At 43.3% G+C, this 23497-nt stretch overlaps 1 protein-coding gene across 9 annotated transcripts in view; it reads left to right on the plus strand.

Annotated features, from left to right (window-relative positions):
- The window catches only part of LOC148013402 (tRNA/rRNA methyltransferase (SpoU) family protein), a 239083-nt gene that overhangs the window by 19877 nt on the left and 195709 nt on the right, over nt 1-23497 (plus strand). For 7 of the 9 annotated variants that reach the window (XM_087667522.1, XM_087667524.1, XM_087667515.1 and 4 more), the window contains exons 3-9: nt 1829-1923; nt 2040-2527; nt 2757-2967; nt 3077-3394; nt 3624-3783; nt 3879-4016; nt 22800-22881. In XM_087667522.1, the coding sequence (XP_087523648.1) occupies nt 1829-1923; nt 2040-2527; nt 2757-2967; nt 3077-3394; nt 3624-3783; nt 3879-4016; nt 22800-22881 (1492 nt within the window). Of the gene's footprint in view, nt 1-1828; nt 1924-2039; nt 2528-2756; nt 2968-3076; nt 3395-3623; nt 3784-3878; nt 4017-22799; nt 22882-23497 lie in introns of those variants that run through there. The other 2 variants (XM_087667521.1, XM_087667523.1) reach the window with 2 other exon arrangements.

Consider the following 23497-nt stretch of genomic DNA (forward strand, 5'->3'; position numbering starts at 1 on the left):
TTGTCTTGGCTCTCTCTTATCTTCTCTAAGAATTTCTAAAAAAATCTCAGTACTTCTCAACCATTCTTGGCAGATCTCAGCTAGATTTGGTGGACAGCAGGAGGATTTCTATTGTAAACCCTAAAATTTTGCAAAAATTATGGTTTGATAGCTACCTTGGGACCCATGCCAATAGGAATAGGCATCACACATTGAAATCAGCACCTATAATTCGTGGAATTGACAGGGATTTCAGATGCTAGGTCATCCAATGTAAATTGGGGCAACATTTGGCTAGTTGGTGGTTCCATTTGCGCAATTCTTGGGTGAAATTCAAGGGGCAATTGGTCCAACTTGCTTGCGAATTGTATGTACAGCAAGGGGCTTTTGGATCAGCAAAGGAGATTGTGGAATCTCAACTTGTACTCATTCCATTAGCAATCAAAGCTAAAGAAATACCGAAAGGGGCGTCAATTTTGGGGCCAAGAGGGCGTCCAATATCCAAGGTTATTAAGGTAAACTGTGCATTTCAATTTATGTTTATTTGTTGATTGTTGTAATTGAGTGCTTGATCAGGGAATTACCACTCTCTCCAAGAAGGAAGGCTCGTTTCATCTTTCCTTGTGTTAGCATCATTACTTGAGGCGACGGGCAATCATCTATCTGGTTTCATTCAGCAGATGGAGCTAGTGCAGTCCATTACTCACATTTTACTCCAGGACCTTTGTTCCATTGCCACCAGGATGACACAGCTCTCTTAGGAGATGGATTACCTGAAGGCTGACCTCGTTGACCGTCATCAGCAAATATGATTTCTGTGCTCATTTGTAAAGGTCGTGCAAAAAGGGCAGGATCTCTCCAATAATAAATTGGGACAAAATGTTGGATTCACCATATTTTGGATGCTGTGAATTCACACTTGTCACAGATGTGAAGCAGAGCAAAGATAGTTAAATCCCAAATATGAGTAGTAATTGGAGAGAGGAAGATGTTAATCTAAATTGTCTACTAGTCTCATACTCTCCACTGGTCAAGGAGCAGTTGTAAACCCTCGTTTAACGATGTTCTTAACTTCCACTGAGAAGTATTGCTTCGTGTGAGGTCCAACTTGTTATTATGTATGCATTGTACTCCAAAGATTAACAGCTTTTGACATAATCTGAAATTTCATACAGCTTAGCTGTGGTAATTAATAAAACCAAAAACTATTCTGATTCTGTAGTCCTTTAACATGCAAGTTTGACTTCTTTTACAAGATCATATGCTGCTGGGAACTTTGGGTCCTGTCAAGGAGGCAGCAAGTTTTCATGATTTCATAACCACATGGAACTTAACTCCATGGCTTAACTTGGGAACGTGTTTAATAATCATCAGCATTCCCGTTTACATTCCTCAAACACACACACTGTGTTAAAGCTATCTTAGGGTGTATATGGGAAATCCAAACTTAAATTACTTCATATGAGAGAGTTGTGCAATGCTACATTGAAATAATTCCATGTTTAGGCCTTGTATCATCTCAAGGTTTATCATCATAATGACTCGGTGTTCCCAAATATATTTAGTGCCCTCATTCCTGTTCCAAAAAGGAATCTTGATCCATCTATATGTTCTGTTCCATGCGAGTATGATGATGTAGCTTGAATTTCATTAAATTTTTTTTTGCCTTGAATTTATACTCTCTCTATTTAGGATATTTCAAGCAGCAATATTATTTTTGACAGCACCACTTTCTTTTTCTATTACACTGGCATTTTGAAATGCAGTGTCACGTGATCATTAAATTTTCTTTCCAAACTCCCCAAGATACTAAACTTAGGGTCTTGTAATAACTTTTATGATGCTACAGGAGATGGTACTGTTTTGCTGGAAAAAATGGTTTGGTCTATTTGTTTGCCCCTACTGCAGCAACCATCATTAACATCAGCAGCTCTACAGGGTGTTGTAAGTGATTAAAGTCTTTTTGTTTACTTTTATATGAAACACTGAAAGCCTCTGGATGGTCTTAACATGCTGTCAAATCAGTCTAAAGAGGCTACTGTGCTCCTTTGCTCATTTAGGTTGGCCAAGTATTGGTAGAGGCATTTTCAACCAAAGGTGCGTGGAACTATGTGCAGAACTCATTGGTTCCATATTTCCTTAGATCAATGAAGCATGCATTATGTGAAGGGCATGAAATTAAATGCGAGCCTTGTGTCAAGTGTGAATGCACAGAGGAAGCTCATACCTCATGTTGGAGGGATAAACAAGGATTAGCATGCACTTGTGCACCACTCCAATTTAACATAATGTGCCAATTAGTAGCAGTGCTATTGTCTGAAGCTTCAAGGGAGAGGGAGATTGAGAAGTCAAAACAAGAGGACTCTTCTGCAGAAAAGTTTTGTGAGGATGTAGTTTCAAAGTTTTATAAACCAATGTGTTCAATCATTTCTCATAGTAATAATGATGTAGAGCGGCAATATACAATCAAGGTGCTTTTGCCACCAATGTTGAATGCTGTTGACAAGGCAAACCAGCTTGGGCAAGAAGGCAGACATAACCATTTAAGGTAAAAGCTTAAGAGAACTGGATTTCAATTTCAAGCATGTTAATAAAAGATGGCAACAGTTAAGTTCGTGAAAGTGATGATATCTGCCATTGATTTGTCATTTTCTCTGATATTCTTGTTAAACTTTTCTGGAAAGGGGATAAAGTGTATGATATTTATGGCGTCTATCACTTGGCATTGGGTGAATAATACAAAGCATAAGTTATGGTCCGTTTGTTCTTTGTGCCAGGGGAGTCCTGCAAAGAGATCTGTGGAAGAGTGTCAAGTCTTTATTTTACTTGAATGCAGTGCAGAAGCGGGACGCATATATGGCATTATCCTTGGCTATAGAGTTCTTGTTTCCCTCAACAAAAGATGAAAATAATGCTTCTGTTGATCCCATCAAAACATTCAGCTTATTGCAGGAGATAGAGTTTTGGGATATTTTGAAGGCTGGATTGGTATTGACTTCTAAACACAAGATTATGGCCGGCTTGTTTACATCAGTCTGTTGGTTTTCCTTGAGACATTGATAAATTTTCTTTTGGGTTTCTTGTGGTGATTAATCAGGTGGATGTGGATCCTTTTTCAAGAAAGCGAGCATTGCATGTCCTTAAAGCAGCTCTTAGAGCAGGAGACAAATTGACAAGTGATCTACAGCAGGATCCCAAGAGTTCTAAAGTTGTTAGAAGCAATAGTCATGCCAGTTTCAGGACCAAACGGGACATGTATGCAGAGAAAGAAGCACACTTATTAGGCCTAGACAACAGTGAGATGCTGTTCAAAGAACGTGGAGAAGGTAACCAAAACTGGGAAGCTTTTTTCCTTTTGTATGGCATGTTAGAAGAGTATGGCACACATCTGGTTGAGGCAGCCTGGAATCATCAGGTAAATCAAAGTTTTCTTCTGATGGTATGGTTCCAAATAACATAAAAGGCTTAACTGAGTGGTGATCAGAGATCTCTTTATATTTTGAGCTTGTTGATAGAGAAATACTGAAGCATGCATGCATGATAATATAGTGAGCCAGCTCCCTATGCACATTTGAGTTTTTAGTTTGTGATAATTGTTTTTTTTCTCTCAGCAGGATCTCACATTACTTTTGTACGTTTTATAGATAACTGTGCTTCTTCCTACCTTATGTGGGAAAGCCAAACCTCAAAATCTTATAGAGTGCCCAAAGCTTCTAGACAAATCTGACCTACTCGATCCACATGTTAGCATCTGGTGGAGTACTGTTCTGTGGCAACAAGGGTTTCAGCATGGCAATCCACAAGGTGCAAACCATTATGTTGGTTGACACTTTCAACATACCTATTTGTATATCTAATGCATTTTGTGGATAACTTACTGTTTTGCATGTATTTCTTAGTTCGACGATTGATACTGCTGTCATTTGCGGAGCTTGAGTGGGAAAAGATTTCAAGTCTTGCAGATTTTGTCCCGAGAAGCTTTGTGCTAGGAACACTACTTTCAGCTCTGAATGACCCAGTGAATCATAAGGATTTTGGTAACCTCCTATACAACTTTCTTATGCAAGTTATGACAGTTTGACTACTAAATTTATGGTTCACGAAATGCAGGGCATGCTCTTGTGATGACGATTTATGTTACTGTACTTTTGATGCTCCATATTCCATAGGTCTCCAAGTGTATACAACTGTCATTTTTGCTTAATGATAGCTATAAAAAAGAAAACAATGCAGTTCTGTCATAACTCATGCATCAAATAGTTGTAATAAGAATAAAATAGAAGAATGACACAGATGAAGCCCATGTTGGCGACCAGAGAGAGAGAGAGAGAGAGAGAGTGAGAGAGAGTGCATCAAAGAAAAGTGGCTGCTTACTGAGAAGAAGATCCCATGCTGCCGAAGGGGAAAGAAGCACCACCTTATAGAATCCACGCTAACCGGCAAAGATCTCTTCCACACGGTTAATCTGAAGGATAGATGTCAGCCATTGCTGGATCTAGCGAGCACGGGAATTGGACTAGTGAAGAAGAGAATAATGCTGTGCTCATGGAAAGCTGAAAAAGGGTGAAGAACCTTCTGAGTATGCACATGCGTGTTTAGGATCTCTTCCTATGCACTGGCTGGAATAGCTCAATGACTGTGCTCAACATATTCCTTCAGAAGAGAATTTGCAAACTCAAGCAACTAATCCTAGTTAGGTTCTTGCAAATCTTGTAAAGGAGAGGCCACTTGCGAATGCCAGCGAAGTGGAGAATCACCCACATCAAGGCTGTCAGGTGCAAAAGAAAATCCATCATGGAGGTGCTTGCTGCGTTTAACTGATGGCTGGATGGCTGGGGGGATGAGGCCAGGTGGCACTGTATCCACATCTACAGTGTCTTCTTCCACCTCCATAACCGGACTCGGAACAGCAAAACATGTTGTTCCATGCTTTGCATATTCTTCATATTTTGGCCCGCCATCAAGTATTGGAAGCGGTCAATATGCCATGCTGTTCACTGGATGTCTCTGCCTTGCTCTGGGCAACAGAGGCTCAGCAGGCGAGTAGGCGAACAGGCCTGCATGGCAGGTGCAGGGCGCAACAGGGTGGGAAGACTGCAGTCGTGCAGGGAGGGATTGTGTGATGCTGCCTTGCACAGTGCAGTTGCAGTTGGTAAGTTGGCAACGTCCTCTTGGGGCAGTGGGTAGTGCATAAGGCCCCAGGCACGGCAGCGGGGCTCCAGACTGAGCGATGGGCAGAGTAATCCAATGGCCAATTTCCAATGTCTACTTAAGTAGGCATGTCTAGTATGGGTGGAAGTGGAGAGTTGCCCAACAGTTTACTGGGCTCTTCTAAAGGATGCAATGGCTGCCATAGGCCATGTGTTGGTACCCCCAAGTCTCAAGGCAGCCAACTGCAATTGACTGTGTATGCTGTGGAACACTGAGAGAAAGAAGCTCAATTGGTTGCACTTCAACTATAATGGCACGCGGCCTCTTTGGTTCAGGCTCAAGTGGGGTACTTTTGCCAGTCATTGTTTCTCGCGTGGTCGATTGGGTCACTTCATGACTGAATGCCCTAATGGAAAGAGCCCCCAGGTGGATTAACCCATAGATATGGACCCAAGCAAAGACCAAAACAAGCCTTCATCTTTTGCCCAGCAACAGATTGCTCAGCCTGGTCAGTCCAAAGGCAAGTGGTCAGTTGCTTCTTCAGACATGGAACCATAGGGATGGACAGAATCCCACTGCAACAAAGGGAAAGTAAAGGAGACAGCCATGGCTACAGTGTCTATTGAGCCTTCTTCTTCACAGGAACCCCGAGGCTCCGTACTTATTCCTGTTGCCAAGATAAATCCTCGGATGCCCCCTCTGCCCAACATCCTAGTCTTGCCAAGGATCCACTACCTTCCAAACAACAGCCGCAACGATAGCGGAGAACTAGTCATTGCGGCATGCCCGTGATCCTCCAGCTCAGCTAGCCTTTGATGCTACTGGTCGAGTCATCACTCCATGGGACCGCAAGTATCCAGGGTCTACCTCCCACCATGAAGATTTGTCTTCCTCTTCGCCGACTGATCATCAGCGACCCAACCCTTTTGTGGTCTTAGGTGACTTCTTTGATGATGGTGTATTGGAGACACTGGTAGTGAAGGTCCAGCAAAGATCCTGTCATGGGTCTTGATCATGTGTCTAGTCCCAGGGTGCCTCTTGCATGCTCCTCCTTTTGTTGTTTGCTGAATCCTTTGTATCTGGTGCATATATGATGGCCTAGAGCCGCCTTGCTTTTTGTAATCCTGTTATATTGTTCTTTTTGTCATAATTAATTTAATTATCCATTACAAAAAAAAGAGAGAGTGACTGTATCAAAAAGGCTACGCATGGGGAAAGTAATGAAGAAATGCTTTGTAAACTTGCTTTAGGACAGATTGCAGAATATATTCAAGAACATAGGTTCTTCAGCTAATATGAACTGGAAATATGGCAGTCTGTTCTGAGATAGACCAAGGAACAAAGAAAAAGAAAGCTAAACAAGTTGAGAGTTTCCTGGGTACACATCCAGATATCCAGATATAGATAGATGAAACCAAATATTTATCTAGGAGATTGTTCAAGGTTGGGTAAGGTGGAAGATCTGGCAGCTTGATGCTTTTCTATTCATCTCTTCAAAGTTAGTGAAGACCATGGGTTTGATTAAAAAGCTGAAAGTCATTGAATGCTTACATTAAAGGACTGTTGTTTCCTTGCGCTCTTCATTTTAGAAAGATTAACATAGTTTGAAGATATCGTCTTTGTCATTGCAAACACTTACCATTGGATGCCAACCACAGGTTTGACTATAGAACTGAAAGTCACTGGAATGCTTGCATTGAAGGACCATTATTTCCTTGAAGGACTGTTGTTTCCTTGCACTCTTCATTATAGAGAGATTAACATCTTTGATAGCAAACATTGACCATTGGATGCTAGTTTGGATGTTGGCAAAGAAGACTCAAGCAAAAATTGGCTATGAATGAATCATTTGATTTTGAATCTAGGGAGAGGAAAATATGTTTGGGTGGCAGAGATGATTGAATTATGATTCCAGTGCTTAGTCTAGATGATCAAATGCCAACCAGTTGTGTAGTTGTATCTAAAGTTAGAACCCAACAGAGTTTTGCTTGGTTGTACTTGGTGTTTGTTGAAGAGAATGAGGGTAACGTGAAAAGAACAAGCGAGTTGAGAATCAGAAGATCATATTTTGTGTTTGTTGAAGATGATGAAGCAAGTGATGAATTCTAGGGGCATGAATATAGCTTTGGATGGGGGATGTTATCAAAAAGTTGTACCAATTGGTTAGTGATTTATACATTCAGAACCCAGTACCATACATTTTAATTGCACTTTTGGTATATGTTGAAGTGATGAAGAAGAACAAGTGAGTCAAGAATCTAAAGGTCTTCAAGATGGAAACACAGCAATGTTAAAGGAGATTTAAGATTGCTTTACTAGTCGAGCTAGTGAGAGAGGATCTGGATAAATCAAATATACAAATTGTTCTCGTAAGAGGAAATCGGCATAGTGGCTCATTGTGATTTTGACATGATCACTTGCATGATGGAGGGAAGGAGATATTGGGCTTATCAGAGGAGACCTTTGACGGATCCATTTCTTGATAAATCTGCGATGTCGCATTGTTTGGGTATCCTATCAAGTTGCGGAGAATGATTTAAATGATTAGGATTAGATGCTGCCCAACACTAGTATAGTGGATGGTAGGTTCAAACCTATTTGGCACATGGCTTGGATATGAAGTTTCCAATGTGCTATAGGTAGAGACAAGACACAGAGGCACTGCTTATGGGCTTGCATTAGAGCCCAATGTTGAGCTAACATATGCATTACTTGCTGATTAGCCTCTTAAGCAGCCTCAAAACAGAGTAAAAATGCTCTTTTAGAGTAAAACCCTAAAACGGGGAGCGGTTTGAGAGAGTTCAGTGGAAACCCTAAAACGGGAAGCGGTTCGAGAGAGTTCAGTGGAAATCCTAATTTTTGGGGCGCCCTTCCACATCTATAAATAGACAGGCTGCCCCCATTCAGCCTCATTCCGTCTGTGCAAGTTTCTCACTCCATGTGCAGATTTCAGCCTTTAGCCTCCTCCCATGTGGCTGCCCAGCCCTCAAGACTGCTGCCACTCCATCTGTGTTTACTCTTGTTGTTGGTGCCTTCATCCATGCTGACGTCAGCTACTGGCGACATCATCGTCTATTGCGATCTGATCATCGAGTTATCACCAGCTACATCAAACACTATTTCAGCCTGTTGTTTACAGCAGACTGTGCACACTTTCCAGCCTCTGATCGGCGGTACACTGCTGCGTTTTGGTGACCAGCCTGTTGGCATCACTATTTAGCACTCCTACACTTTGACTGGTGGTCATAGACTTGGGATCCATCTCCGGTGGATGTCACACTCCGACATTGCTCTGCCCTTGAGCACACTATAGATTCATTTACAACATTCATTCACTTCACAGTTGTGTTCTCTCTTTCTCTTCTTTTGTTTGTGTTTGAGTTTTGAGTTTTGTGTTTAGGGTTTGAGTTTTGCCCTCTGTGTTTGTGTGTGTCTCTTTGTGTTTTTGTTGTGGTCGTACACTGTGTGTCCTTAGTGCAAACCCTAGATCTGTTTTTTTTTTGTTTGATTTTTTTTTGGCATAGTTTTGTTTACATGGTATCAGAGCCGGTGCTCTTGTAAAGAGTATCCTGCGGATATTGTGGAGAGCTAGTCTTTGTGCGAGGCACACAATATGACTCGTAACCGAATCATAATGTCCCAGACACCTTTTTCTCTAGTTCCTATGATGTCTTATTAGGCTTCTCCATCATTGGAGGCCTTGAGACGGCATTATGGACTCGGAGAGGAGAACGACACTCCACCTTCACCAGATTTCACCAACATGACAGAGGACTTTGAGGAGCACTATCGCAATGAGTACAGTGATGTCTACACCCCTCCTATCAGTTTTGCTATCACATTCGGACCAGTTGGTGAGGCTGGTCATCTCTCCGATCGTGGAGGACATACGACATTAAAAACGTCTGGCGATCCATCTTCATCATCTCAGCCAGATCCAATGTTAGGTTTGCACAATTCTTTTGTGTTGCATGAATCAAAATCCTCGCCTGTTTCTTCTTTTGAGGTACGAGATCCGGATGACTTTGCGTATGTGAACTTCAATAGAGGGGGTTCACGAAGCAGACGGAATTTAGGTAGATCTACAGCTTCTGTTTCATTTGAGTATATCACACACACACTTCTCACTTCTCTCCCATCCCACCCTTTTTTATATCACACCTTAATCACCTCTCATCATCTTTCCAAAACCTTGGATTACACTTCACATCTACATCACACATCCAAGGGGTTGGATATTCCATCTCTGCTCCTAGCACCTTTTCCTTTTCCACCCCATTTTCTCCCTCTTTGCACCATGGTACTTCGTTAGGGGGAATGTCACCCTTTTACACAGTGCCTCTCACCTTTCAGCAAATGAGCACACCTATAGCTCTTGGGTTGATTGTGATGGGCATCCCCCTCACTATCCCCAGCTTCACATCTCCCATGACCACTCAATACGCAGGGGTTTTCATCCTCAGCTTATGGTACGTCTTCACACTCTCCTTGGGTTACACCTACGCAGGGATTCCCCTCTTTTGCTTCCCATGCTCCCGTCCCACCTCCTAAGTTTCCTCATGTGGCTACCATGCCCATGCCTAGTCAACCCATCGCTACCTATGGAACCACCTTGCAGACTATCCACATGCCTGGTGGGCACTCTGGGGTCCATTTCCAAGTGTACTCCACTTCCCCATTCTATCTCCACTACACTTTTTCACACTATCCATCTCCGAGCACTACCACTTTTGTTGCAACGGCCAAGAATGCATTCACGGATAAGACACGTAACGGGTCAAATTTCACTCGGTCTAATTTCATACAACAAGTGCTTGAGTCTCAGGGTCTTTGGGACCTGGTCATTGGTCTAGAGCCTATGTCGGACCCTCGACTAGCTCACCCTAATTACGTCCATCAATGGAGAGCCCGCAATGCCACAGCCAATGTTGAGCTGCTGCAAGGGTTGCTTCCTGAGTTTCACTCTTAGTTGCAGCACTTCCCGCTCGCATCAAATCATTGGAGTCACCTTCTTGATTGCTATGCGGCTCATGATCGTACTCGGCGCATCAATCTCGACTTTGAGCTTCAAGAGTTCTCTATTAAGGAAGGGGATGATCTGAAAGTCAAGCTGGTTGAATATAGGCGGTTACTTGCCGAGTTCGCCACTACTGGCTCTCCAAAGTCAGGTGACGATCAGGTTACATTTTTCTTGAATAAGTTGCTCGAAAAATACTTCAATTTCATTCAACACATTATTTCCCAACCTCGATTGCCAACCTTCTACGAGTTTGAGTGCCAGTTCTTGTGTTACGCAAGGTTGCATGATCAAGTCCACAAGAAATCATCATCACAGCCTTATTGAGAGCAGAGGGGGTTGGTTGCCTCTTCTTTGAGAGGGAAAACCACCAGTGGCAAGAACTCGCAAGATGCGAAGGCAAGCCAATCAAAGGGTGACTTCTCTTCCTCAGATGGAAGCAAAGAATCTAGACCTATCTGGCAGCAACTCCCTAAGAAAAACCGGTTTTGCACACACTGTCAGAGAGAGGCCATGTGGACGAGGAATGTCGCTTCAAGGTCCAAGGTCTTCCATCTAAAAAGCCTTAACAAACCACTGTGATTGCACAGTCCAGTGGGGCTACTCCTTCGGCTCTTGCTTCATATGCTCCTTTAGCACCCGTTGCTGTTGGACATGTGGCTCGAGTACAGCCTCAGTAGGCCATCTTTTTTACTACCCCTGAGGGATTGGCTGATCGGTCTGCAAGTTTAGATCTCGTTGTACTTCATGCATCTATCTCACCTTCCTCCCCGCTTAATTAGGCGTTTCCTTGGCAGAGCCCTGCTAGTGGACGTACGCGATGGTAGCCACCTTCTTAGACAAGCATGTCTCTAGGTCCTTTCGGATACCCTAGGTCAGTCTAGCCTTCATTTTTTGCACTCTTAGAGTCGGGCCCATAGGATTCATTGTCCTTAGCTTTTCTCTTCTTTGTCTTCCGTTGCATTTACTCACATATACACATTCATTGCATTTATTTTGAGTTAGATTTGCTTTCTGTTCTATTTTGCTTTGAAGCATCTCACCACTAATCTCTATGTTTGTAGATTCTTATATTTTTTGCGGGTTTTGTCTTTCAGTGCAAGACTAACTTGTAGATTGCGTTGGTCCTACTTGGGCTAGAGACATGGAGATGCACATCGTTCCTTTCATGGCTTCATCATCCTAGGAGTGCTTGCTCTTCTTCCAGCATGGTGGTTTCCCCTCCCGAGGCGGATCATGCAACATCTCTCTCGATGCTATCATGGCGGTGACTTCTACCTTGCTCTTCTAGTGGGGTGCTTCATCCATTCCATCCACTTTATTCACTTCATCTTCTTTCATATCTTACGGTTCTCAGCACCACATGAAGATTGACATCAGGCTTCTCTTCTTTCTTCGGTATCTACATTGAAGTGAGAGGGGGTTCCTACCCTTCTTGGTATTCTACAGGCTTCAGCACTTTGTCTTCGACATCGGCTTCTTCCCCCTGTTGTACCTTATCCTTTGCATTGCATGATTTCATTATCTTTGTACTAGGGTGCTTGGGTAAGTGAACAATTTCCCTACGAGGGACATTGTACTAGTAGCACCTGCTTCATGAGTATTCTTTAGCATGTAGCATACTTTGCATCTCATTGTGCAGAGCATTCCTTGAGCGGATCCTAAGCTGTTTCCATTGGCGGGTGTTGTTACCACACCACCATCCTCCTTCATCACATGGATACCTCATCACCTATTTTTCCTCATCATCAACACCCTGAGTGGATGGGTTAGCTTGGGTGTACCCTCTCTACTCCCATCTTTTGGGTCACTATTACTCAATCGTCCACATTCCATAAAATTTACCTCACTTATTAAAAAAAAAAAGTTCAATGTGGTTCCATCCGCGGCTTGGTAGGCTACTAAGCAGCCGACGTGTACCCTTTGTCCGATGCTTTGTCCTCTCTAGAGTGACTACTTGGATTCCCTTGGTAAGATAACCATCGTCTCTGTAGTCTTGGTAGGCCACTGGGCAGCCGACGTGTACCCTTTGTTCGATGCCCTCCCTGTTTTGGGGTGGGACGCCTTGGGGTAAGTAAACATCACAATGACTGGCCTAACCTTTTGGCTCAGTTTTGTGCCTAAGAGGGGTGTTGAGCTAACATATGCATTACTTGCTGATTAGGCTCTTAAATAGCCCCAAAACACACTAAAAATGCTCTTTTAGAGTAAAACCCTAAAATGGGAAGCCGTTCGAGAGAGTTCAGTGGAGACCCTAATTTTTGGGCTGCCCTTCCACATCTATAAATAGACAGGCTGCCCCCATTCAGCCTCATTTCGTCTGTGTAGGTTTCTCACTCCACGTGCAGATTTCAGTCATCAGCCTCCTCCCACGTGGCTATTTAGCCCTCGAGACTGTTGCCACTCCATCCATGTTTGCCCCTGCTGTTGGTGCCTTTATCCATGCTGACGTTAGTTGCTGGCGACATCATCATCTGCTGCGATATGATCATCGAGTCATCGCCAGCCACATCAAACACTGTTTCGGCCTATTGTTTACAGCAAACTGTGCACAGTTTCCAGCCTCCGATTGGCGGTACACTATTGCATTTACTAGTTTCCAGACTCCAGACTGCTGCCATTCACTATTCAGCACTCCTACACTCCGATTGGTGGTCACAGACTTGGGATCCGTCTTCGGTGGACGTCACACTCCGACATTGCTTTGCCCTTGAGCACACTGTACACTCTTACATTCATTTACCGCATTCATTCACTTGAGAGTTGTGTTCTCTCTCTCCCTTCTTCTGTTTGTGTTTGAGTTTTGAGTTTTGCGTTTAGGGTTTAAGTTTTGAGTTTTGCGTTTAGGGTTTGAGTTTTGCCCTCTGTGTCTGTGTCAGTCTCTTTGTGTTTCTGTGGTGGTTGTACACTGTGTGTCCTTAGTGCAAACCCTAGCAGTTTTCTTCACACCTAGGACATTGTCAGCAGTCATGTCATATGTCCATTTCTTGGTAGTGAGCCTCAATCGGAGCAAGGTGAGGGCGTTTGGATCTTTGCTGCTGGTCATTTTGTCAATCCTTTCCATCCATTCTTGGAGATTTCTGTCATCAACACGTTTAGTGGTGGAAGCTTATACAGTGCTCAGATTGGCTGTGATTTAGGTGCCAGATTTGTTCATTTTCTTCTTCAACAGTTGTCACTTTCAGGTCAAAACTTTTTTCTTGAACCTTGCTACCATGTAGTACATTTGTTGAGCAAAAAGATGCATCATATACTGATTAGCTCTTTATTACACTCCCAAAACTTAATTATTACCAAGCTTTCCTGGAGTGTTTCTATGTCCCATAAGCCAAGCAATTTGGGAGGATCCACTGATATATAAATAGGAGGCAGCCTGTCTGCTCAGCCCTAATCTTGTATTTTCAGGCCTTCCTCCTGCTGGTGCCCCCTTCTCCATGGCTTCCTACACCCCTCCTTGGCAGATATCTGACTTCGTGGTGGTGATCAGCCTTCATCAGCTCTTAGTGACCAGTTTGTAGCCCTCAAGATTTGCATTTCCTGATTGGCAACAGTTTCTCCAACCTGCACGCACCAGTTTCCAGCCATTGTTTACTGTCTGTGACCCTCCAGCTGCTTGAGTTTGTTGCATCCAGCCCATCAGACAGCTGCATTTGCATTTTCGAGCAGTCACCAGCTTCTTTGTGGGCACTATACTGCTGCATTTTCAGTTTCCAGCTGACGGATGCACCTTCTTGACACTTCTCAGCCTGCTGCCCATTGTTCCAAGCTGTCTCTAATGTTTTCAGCTTGATCCAGACTCCACAAATCTGTGTTTGCAGCTGCTGATCACATCTAGAGGCTGCCTTTGGCTCAGATTTCATCAATGGACTAGAGTTGTTCCAATTTCTATGTCCTCAGCTGATTTAATCAACTTTGACCAGTGAGCTTTGAATTTGTTTCAATTACACACTCAAACTAGTGTGTCTTCAAGCATATAGAGCTACAATCACTCCAATGTTGACCAACATGACATTGAGAAATGCATCCATGGTCTTTCATTGCTACCACATTGCAACCAATGAGGAATTTTCATGAATCTCAATCCTAGATTGATCTGATTTGTGGAATGAGGCCTTAGCCCTGATTGTCCAACAATCTTAGAGCTTTGCTTGATGAATGCACTTTCAATTCGTTGTCAAATTGAAGCAATTCAGACTTGTGAACGTGATGTTCATAAACTCTAATTGCTGGCATGCATTTGCCCCATGATTGGATGCTGAATTTTTTGCTTTTAATGGCTAAAAAATTAGACCTTCATGTCTGAATACATTTTTGTTGATGTCTGCCCCGAATCTTCAATGATTTAGTGATCCAAAACAAGGGGGAAATTGGGGGTCTTGGTTGAAATGTCTTCAGCAAGCAATTCCACACCCAAAGTGATTGATTTTTGCAAACCCTAGCCACTGATTTGTTGTAAAGAGCAAATCCTAATTTAGATTTGCTGTGAAAAGCAGACCAGCCTGCAAAACACAAGGGCTGGCAGCAAACTGACTGAACCTGGAGCGAGATAGAGTGCTGGGCAGCAGTAGACAGCTGCAAATGCAACCTTTTGGGGCTGCTTCTCACAGCAGCATGTGATGTGGACCTCTAGGCTGAGCTGGACAACAACTAACTGCAGCAAATGCAAGGGCTGAAGGCTCTAGAACTAGCTGCAGATGGTGGGTGACAGCTGCCAAGGGTGTGCTATAAAGAAAAATACCCTAACATAGAAGCATAAACAGAAACCGACAAAGCACAGACTGATAAAAAGAACACAGTTAAGGTTAGGGTTAGAGTAACTTAGAGACAATGAACACAGTGAATAAATGAAATGATATGACTACTAATAATCGATGCTCATGCAGCAAACACACTATGCAGTGAATGAATACTGAACCTCGAACTCTTGTATCTCTAGGATGAGGGCAGGGGTAATGAGCTGGAGAGTGTGTCGTACTCCGAATGGATCCCGAATCTCAGCAAGGCAGTCTCCGGATGTCGAACACCAGCAAACGCTATAATGAAAAACTGGATCTGATGCAGAGAATAATGAGGAGAGAGAAATACTAAAAACGGAGCCTGTAGGAGAGAGAAAGACTAAAAACGCAGGTAGGATAGCCTGCAGGAGAGAGAAAAACTAAAAACGGAGTTTGCAGGAGAGAGAAAGACTGAAAACGCAAGCATGACAGCCTGCAGGAGAGAGAAAGACTAAAAACGACTGCAGGCAAGTGAGAGAAAGACTGCAGCAACTGCAGTAAGAGAGAGAAAACTGTCAGAGCGGTAGTTGGAGTCTGCAAACGCAACAATTTGCTGTCGTGGCAGGCTGTATGACAGCAGTGCAGATGAACAGTAGTCAGTCGTCAGGCAGAAACAATAGCAATCGACGTGTGGGGGGCTGGAAATAGGCACTAGACTGTAGGGAACAGTGATGGACAACAAGGGTTGAGATGTTCTCCGTGACCGAGGTGTGGGCAGCAAGCTGGTAACACCTGAAACTTGCAAAAACGAGATTGTGAAAGAGTGGAGGGCTGGCTGCTAATTTATATAAAATTAGGGTTCTAGATCCTCTCCCACTTAACTTTCTCGATCCGCTCCCCGTTTTAGGGTTTTGGCTAAAATAAGACTAAAATAAGCATGCTTTGGGATTGTTTAAGTGGTAAGTGCATTTCTTAGCACAACACCCCCTCTCAGGCTCAAAATAGGGCGAGAAAAGTAGGCCAGGCTAAATTTTGATTTACCCCAAGGCGTCCATCCCAAAGCGGCTATCGGGGACAAAAGGTGCATGTCGGTTGCCCAGTGGCCTACTAAGACTACAGAGGCGATGGATATCTTACCAAGGGAGTCCAAGTGATCACCCTAGAGAGGTCAGGGCATCGGACCAAGGGTGCTCATCGGCTGCCCAAGGGCCTACCAAGGCCTACAAAGGCGGATGAAATCAACAATGGACTTGTTTGTTTTGTTTTTGTTTTTGTTTTTTGTTTTTTTTTTGATTTTTTTTTTTTGAAAAGTGTTTTGAAAATACATAAGTAATATAGGGACAGCGGCCGACTAAGTGATAGATAGTAAAAGATAAAGAGAGTTTTAAACCCAAGTTATTCACAAAACTAGCAAGCCAATCCCTCGCACCGATGAGGATGAGTGCCTAAGGATGATAAAAGTGAGTGTATGTGTCAATCATGTGTTGAATATGTGAGAGACAAAAAAAACGGTGGGCTTAGGAAGACAAGCAAAGCAAGCAAGCAAGCAAGGGTAGGGAAATTGCCTTTAGGAGAACTGCCATGTGTTATGCTACGAATATGGTGGATCCTAGAGTCGACCATTCCAAAAGACTGAAAAGGGATAAATGCGCAGAGATGCATATTGACATGAACAGAATGTCAATGCATAGGGTAATGCAAAGGGAGATGCAAGATGTCATGCTCATGCAATATGCTATGCAATGGTGCCACTGGGATAGTGTCCTTGCAAGAGAAGTGTTCACTTGTCCAAGAGTCCTTTTACAATTAGGTCATCCTGATAGTATGGATGAAGTTACAAATGTCCATAATACAATACAAAAGAATAAGTGAATGTAATGTCTAAAAAACTGTAAGCATCATCACTGCCACGATCAAGAGTAGGAGCCGCCCCCTCTCAAACTGGAAGGGAAAGCAAGAGGGAAGCACCCTCTTCCCGTCAAGCTGAAGAAGTAGGAGAGGGTGTATCCAAGCCGATCCTGGATAGCAGGTATTGAAGAACCGGCCGGTTGATTGCTTTCGTCAAGATATCTGCAAAATTATTTGATGAAGGCACAAACTCTAGGCGAATAGTGCCTAGCTTAACCTGCTCTCTGGAAAAGTGGAAGTGGACTCCCACATGCCGTGTCCGTGGTGTGATGATCGGATTGCCCGCAAGGGCAATGGCACTTTGGTTGTCGTAGTAGACAACTGTGGGAGTGTCATATGGAAAATGAAGCGCCTCCCATAAACTCCTCAGACAGATGGCCTCGATGGTGTCATCGAAGAGAGCTCGGTACTCAGCCTCGGTCGTGGAAGCCGCCACCGTCTCTTGCTTACGGGCTGGACCAAGAAATGGGAGCCGTGCCCAAGGTAAAGAGGTAGCCGCTATGAAAACGCTGGGTATCAAGATCTCCTGTCCAATCAGAATCAATGTACCCCTGCAAACATAAACTAGAACCATATGTCAAGCCATAAGAAAAAGTACACCGCAAATAACACAACATACGAAGACATGCAATCCAATGTGATATCCTAGGTGCTGTGAAATATTGACTGAGTATGCTCACTGAGTAAGCTAAATCTGGCCAAGTGTGAATTAACCAAAGAAGTTTTCCTATAACAGAATGATATGTGTGTGTATCGAAGGGCTGTCCTAGGGTATCCCTCTCATAAAAAACATCATCCCGCCTAACGATCACCTTGTTTGTCCGAGGATCAAACAAAGGATAGGCTTTCGCTTCAGAGAAATATCCCACAGAAATAAGGAGAGCAGCTCGGGGAGTAAGCTTACCAATCTTGTCATTAGGCGTGTGTATGTATGTACGACACTTGAAGACTCTGAAATGGGAAATAATAGGCCGAGAGCCAAAAAATGCCTCATACGGGGTCTTTTGAGGAAGAGCCGTAGTTGGGCACCGGTTGAGAATATACACCGAAGTGTTAACAGCCTCGATCCAAAGGCGCTCAATAAGCTTTGCTTTGAACAACATAGAGCATGCCATTTCCATGACTGTGCGGTTTCTACGCTTTATGACCCCATCCTGAGAGGGGGAGTTGATAGAGGTGAGCTGGCGAGAAATGCCATGCTTCTGTAGAAACTTGAAAAACTCGTGGGAGATAAACTCACCATGGCTATTACTCCTCATGCACCCAACAGGATGACCAGTTTGGTTATGAACCAGCAGCACCCAAGCAGAAAAATATGTGAAAGTATCTGACTTATGCTTGAGGAAGTACATCCACATGTATCAAGAATGATCATCCACTATAAAAAAAAAGTACAGCGCGCTGTTCAAAGCAGCAATGGATGTCGGCCCACAAAGATCAACGTGAATCAATCTAAGAGACTCCTCAGCTCTATGTGTAGATTGCTGAGGAAATGGGGTACGGTGCTGCTTCCTGAGCTGACAGGCTTTATAGACATCTAAAGCTAGCTTCAGGCGTGGAAGGCCCTCAACCAGCTCATGGCATGACAACTCATAAAGTGAGTCATAACCAATGTGCCCTAAGTGAAAATGCCAAAGACGCTCATTGTGCTTAGGCTCCCGAGATGTGGCTAAGGCTTGGAAGCTATGGAACACGGAGCCTTCCGCGGTCGGCTCGGTCAGAAAGTGTGTCATGTGGTATAGGCCATTAGACTGTGCCTCACCTCGAGCAATCACTAAACTAGTCAGAGAGTCAAGGACCTCGACTGTGGTCGCTATAAAGAAAACTGCTCGCCCCAACTGGCAAAGCTGCTGAATAGATAACAAGTTCACCCCAAGCTGAGGGACATGATATACATTGTCCAACGAAGCCAGATCCGGACCCTTGTCAATGGCAAAACTGACCCAACCTTGAGCCTGAATCTTGACCGAGGAGTTGTTTCCTACACGGATCCACCCGACTGCAGGGGCTCGGGTACAGAAAATGTCCTCTATAGGAGTCATGTGATGTGTAGCTCCACTGTCCATAATCCAAACTGGAGCTGAAGTATTCGGCTGTGACGAGTGGGCCTCTGCAGTAATCTCGTAGGGAGGCAACTTACAGATGTGGACGAGACTCGCATCTGATGTCTCTATGGAGACGATATGGGCCTCTGCAGATCAGTCAGACAAGCCCTCTGGAGTTGAGAACGTTGTTGACTGAGATGACAGTGCGGTGGCAGTGTGAGTCTAACCTTTAAACTGCCCCTTGCCATCACCCTGCTGCCTCCTCTGCTGGGGGTTGCCCAACTGAGGCGCGGGGGTCTGAGACTTAGGTTTTGGTGCTGTGCCTCGTGCCTTTGATTGACACTCGTCGTCAAAATGACCAGCCTTTTGACAATGTTGACAATACCTATTATTTTTAGGTACATTCTGCCACCTAGGTTTGAGTTGTGATTGGGAGTTTCCTTGAGAATCCCCAAATTGATTTAGCTTTTGATTTTGATTTTGATTTTGAGTGGAGGTTTGGTTTGGTTTGCCCTTCCCTTGTTGCCCATTCTGAGAATGAGCAAGAAGAGTCCCCTCTGAAGAGGAATTCATATGAATCAAACAACCGTGCGTAATGCAACAGCTGGCACTCAAATTCATAGAATGTAGGCATGGTAGGCTTTGAAACTATTCCTTCCACAAAATTGAAGTATTTATTGGGGAGTTTATTTAGGAACAATGTGACCTGATGGTCAGAGGACTTGGGAGTCTCCGTAGTGGAGAATTCAGCAAGGAGACGCCGATACTCAGCCAACTTGACTTTCAAGTCATCCCGGTCAGTGATTTTGAAAAGCTGAAGCTTATGGTCAAGATTAATACGATGGGTCCTATCTCGAGCCGCATAGCGGCTAGTCAAGTGTGCCCATTGCTCTAACGCTAAGTTAAAATGCTGGAGCTGAGAATGAAACTCTGGCAATAAGCCCTGCATCAGCTCGACAATATTGGAGGCATTCCTAGCCTTCCATGAGTGGATGACCTCGTATGGAACAAATGTAGGATCGGGTTGGATTTCCAACCCTTGCACTAGATCCCATAGGTTCTGTGAATCAAGGACATGTCTCATCAAATTCGACCAAGTAGTAAAGTTTGACCCGTTAAAACGAGTCTTGTTATTAAATGCATTCTTGGCAGAAGATGAGCTAGAACCATGAGGTGTTGGGTGGGTGGAGTAAGATGATGGTGGGAATGGAAGTGGTGAAGTAGCGGAAGAATGTGATGGGATGGGTGGGTTTTGAAAGTGTGGTGTATGAGGTGCAGATTCTTTTTGTTCATTTTTATTATTTAAATTTTAAAGACTGAAAATGAAACTATGAAGATGATGATACACCATGTAATGAAGTGAAAGGAATACCAAATTCATTCTGATTATGTGAAGTAGACGGAAAAGAAGGAAGGATAGAAGAACAGTCACGTGGCTTTTTTTTATAATCCCCGCGACGTGTGTTAACATACAAGAATGGGTCCTCTAGAGGACCTTTTCCATAGTCAACAGATTGGACTTTTTCTTCCACATGATCTCTACCTGTATATTGCAAAACAAAAGAGGTAAAAGAAGAAGGCACAAAAGACGAATCAAAAGTACCTTGCACCGGAGAGGACGGAAGAGTCTGAAAAAATGGAACATACTCCGGATCTTGCTCTCCAAGAGGGGGGCCCATCCCTGATGGAGGTTTCGATGGCCCTGCAACATCATCAGACTTACGTGCAACATCTGAAGAGTAAAATCCATGCATACTTGCATTTAGAAGCTTTTCTTGAAGGGCAATCCTTCGGTCGAGCTTCTCAATCTTCTTTTGTCGATAGGCTATGATCGGTTTATATTCCTCAGAGGTCAGCTTGCCTATCTTTTCTTCTATGTACTCAGATGTTTCTCCCACCATGTCGGAACTTTGTGGAGCAAGGTGATCAACCCACTCTCACTTGGTTCTAGGCATAGGCTGATCTGGAGACTGAATCGATGTTGATGTGTTCGAAGTCATTTGAACCTACTGTTGTTCTTGCTTCTTGCGAAGAGCTTTCAGATCAAAGGCCTAGGTTTCTTAGAGAGTACCAGGCTCTGATACCATGTAAAGAAAAATACCCTAACACAGAAACATAAACAGAAACCGTACGACAAAGCACAGACTGATAAAAAAAACACAGTTAGGGTTAGGATTAGAGTAACTCAGAGACAATGAACATAGTGAATAAATGAAATGATATGACTACTAATAATATGATGCTCATGCAGCAAACACACTATGCAGTGAATGAATACTGAACCTTGAACTCTTGTATCTCTAGGATCAGGGCAGGGGTAATGAGCTAGAGAGTGTATCGTACTCCGAACGGATCCCGAATCGCAGGAAGGTAGCCTCTGGATGTCAAACACCAGCAAATGCAGCAGTGAGAAGTTGGATCTGATGCAGACAACAGTGAGGAGAGAGAAAGACTAAAAACGTAGGCAAGATAGCCTATAGGAGAGAGAAAGACTAAAAATAGAGCCTTCAGAAGAGAGAAATACTGAAAACGGAGGCAAGACAGCTTGCAGGAGAGAGAAATACTAAAAACGGAGCCTGCAGGAGAGAGAAAGATTGAAAACACAGGTAGGACATCCTGCAAGAGAGAGAAAGACTATAAACGACTGCAGGCAGGTGAGAGAAAGATTGCAGTGACTGCAGCAGGAGAGAGAAAACTGTCAGGGCAGCAGCTGGAGCGTGCAAATGTAGCAGTTTGCTAGCATGGCAGGCTATACGACAGCAGTGTAGATGAACAGCAGTCAGTCGCCAGGCAGAAACAACAGTAATCAGCGTGTGGAGGGCTGGAAACAGGCGCCAGAGTGTAGGGAACAGTGATGGACAGAAAGGGCTGAGATGTCCTCTGTGACCGGGGTGTGGGCAACAAGTTGGTAACACCTAAAACTTGCAATAATGAGATTGTGAAAGAGTGGAGGGCTGGCTGGCAATTTATAGAAAATTAGGGTTCTAGATTCTCTCCCACTTAACTTTCTCGATCCACTCCCGGTTTTAGGGTTTTGGCTAAAATAAGCCTAAAATAAGCATGTTTTGGGGCTGTTTAAGTGGCTAAGTGCATTTCTTAGCACAACATGTGCCTCAGCTAGTGTAGGCTAGATATGTAGTCCATGAACTAGAATATCCTCCATGCGGGGTGTAGACAGTAGTGGAACAGGCCATTAACTGATCAAGTGTGTGTAGATTTGCAAAAACAAGGATACGACTGAGTGGTGGAAAACCTTCTATTTAAAGATGTGGATCTTCTCACAATTAGAGTTTTGGCTTATGGGTCTTAGATTCTCTCTAGGAAAGTTTTCAACTATGATATGACCAATAGATACTATGATATGGGGACCATTGCTTGGGTCTTCGACAAAGGCCCAACTTGTGGAGATGAGGATGCACAAGGGAGTGGGAGTCATTCCTATGTCATCTTTGGTTAGCTCTTGAGCGGGATCTGCATGCCAAATTTCCTGCAATCAGAGTGGATTGAGGGGTGTCGAGCTGATAGCTAGTAGCATTGCTTGGTTTATTTGGATGGCTAGACATAGTTGATATATCCATTATTGAGGCTATATTAAGGATTTAGATAGAGATTGTCCACACTTTTCACAGGAGGCTATATTAAGGATTTAGATAGAGATTCTTTTATGGATAAAACAATGGATTTTTTGGGGGCATTTATATGGAATAAAGTAAAAAAAGTCAAGGCTTGCTTTCAATATTTTCAGCAGTTGTTTAAAATAGATATAGGAGGCTTGCAGTGGACACATATGAGGACTCTTCATGATTAGTCTCTTGATTAAATCTTTTGTTGGGTTTTTTGAAGTGTTTAAAAATGGAAAACATACATTTTCTTGTTGCACTTCCTCTATGTTTTTTCTTTTTACATCAGGCCCTTATGATCTTTCTGCACCTTAAACATCCTTTGTACTTTTCACTTTTGTTATCATGCACTTGTACCTTGCAGGTGTGAAGGGTATATATACATCAAGTATAGCTACGGCAGCGTCAAGATTTTTCAAGATTTATAGTGCTTCTCTTAATGCATGGTATACATGTCGAGGTTTTTCACATTTATTTTATACAACAGTAGCTTAAGTCTCTAAATGCTGCATTGAATTAGTTTACATCAGGATATGTATGGCGTCTATCTTGGTTTCTCAATTGCTTTAGTGGGGAAGAAGTATAGGGCTGCCTTGTTGGTCTTTATAAAAGTTCACCTGATTTGTGACCTTGATTAGGATGTAGCTGTCGTTTGAGAACATAGTAAAAATTATAGAGTCAGGACTTCTGATTAGTACACCAAGAGTAGAGGATATTGTTTATCAGTCATGCAGTCAGTCCATGCAGCCCACTTATGATTGTGACCTTCAGTCTTCTATGGATTTGCCCAATAGTACTTGCGTTTTTAAAGTGAAGTAATTCTTTTGGATATGAAAGGAGAAATACATTTGCTCGACTAGGTCATTTAAAGAACTAATATGCTATTGAAAGGTGCACCTTAATGATGGTGGGACTGTCCATGTTTGTTTGTTACTGTACAGTTGTCTCCAAAGTAACCCTATCTTTGATCATTTTGGTTGTAGGAGAGCCAATAGCTTTTGTACATATATATGACTCTACTTTCTTATTGTCTATGTTGTTTATCCATGAGGAGACATACCA

This window comes from Lygodium microphyllum, chromosome 26 (assembly GCF_053477565.2).
Source record: "Lygodium microphyllum isolate KBCC chromosome 26, Lygodium_microphyllum_v1.1.10, whole genome shotgun sequence".
Taxonomy (NCBI): domain Eukaryota; kingdom Viridiplantae; phylum Streptophyta; class Polypodiopsida; order Schizaeales; family Lygodiaceae; genus Lygodium; species Lygodium microphyllum.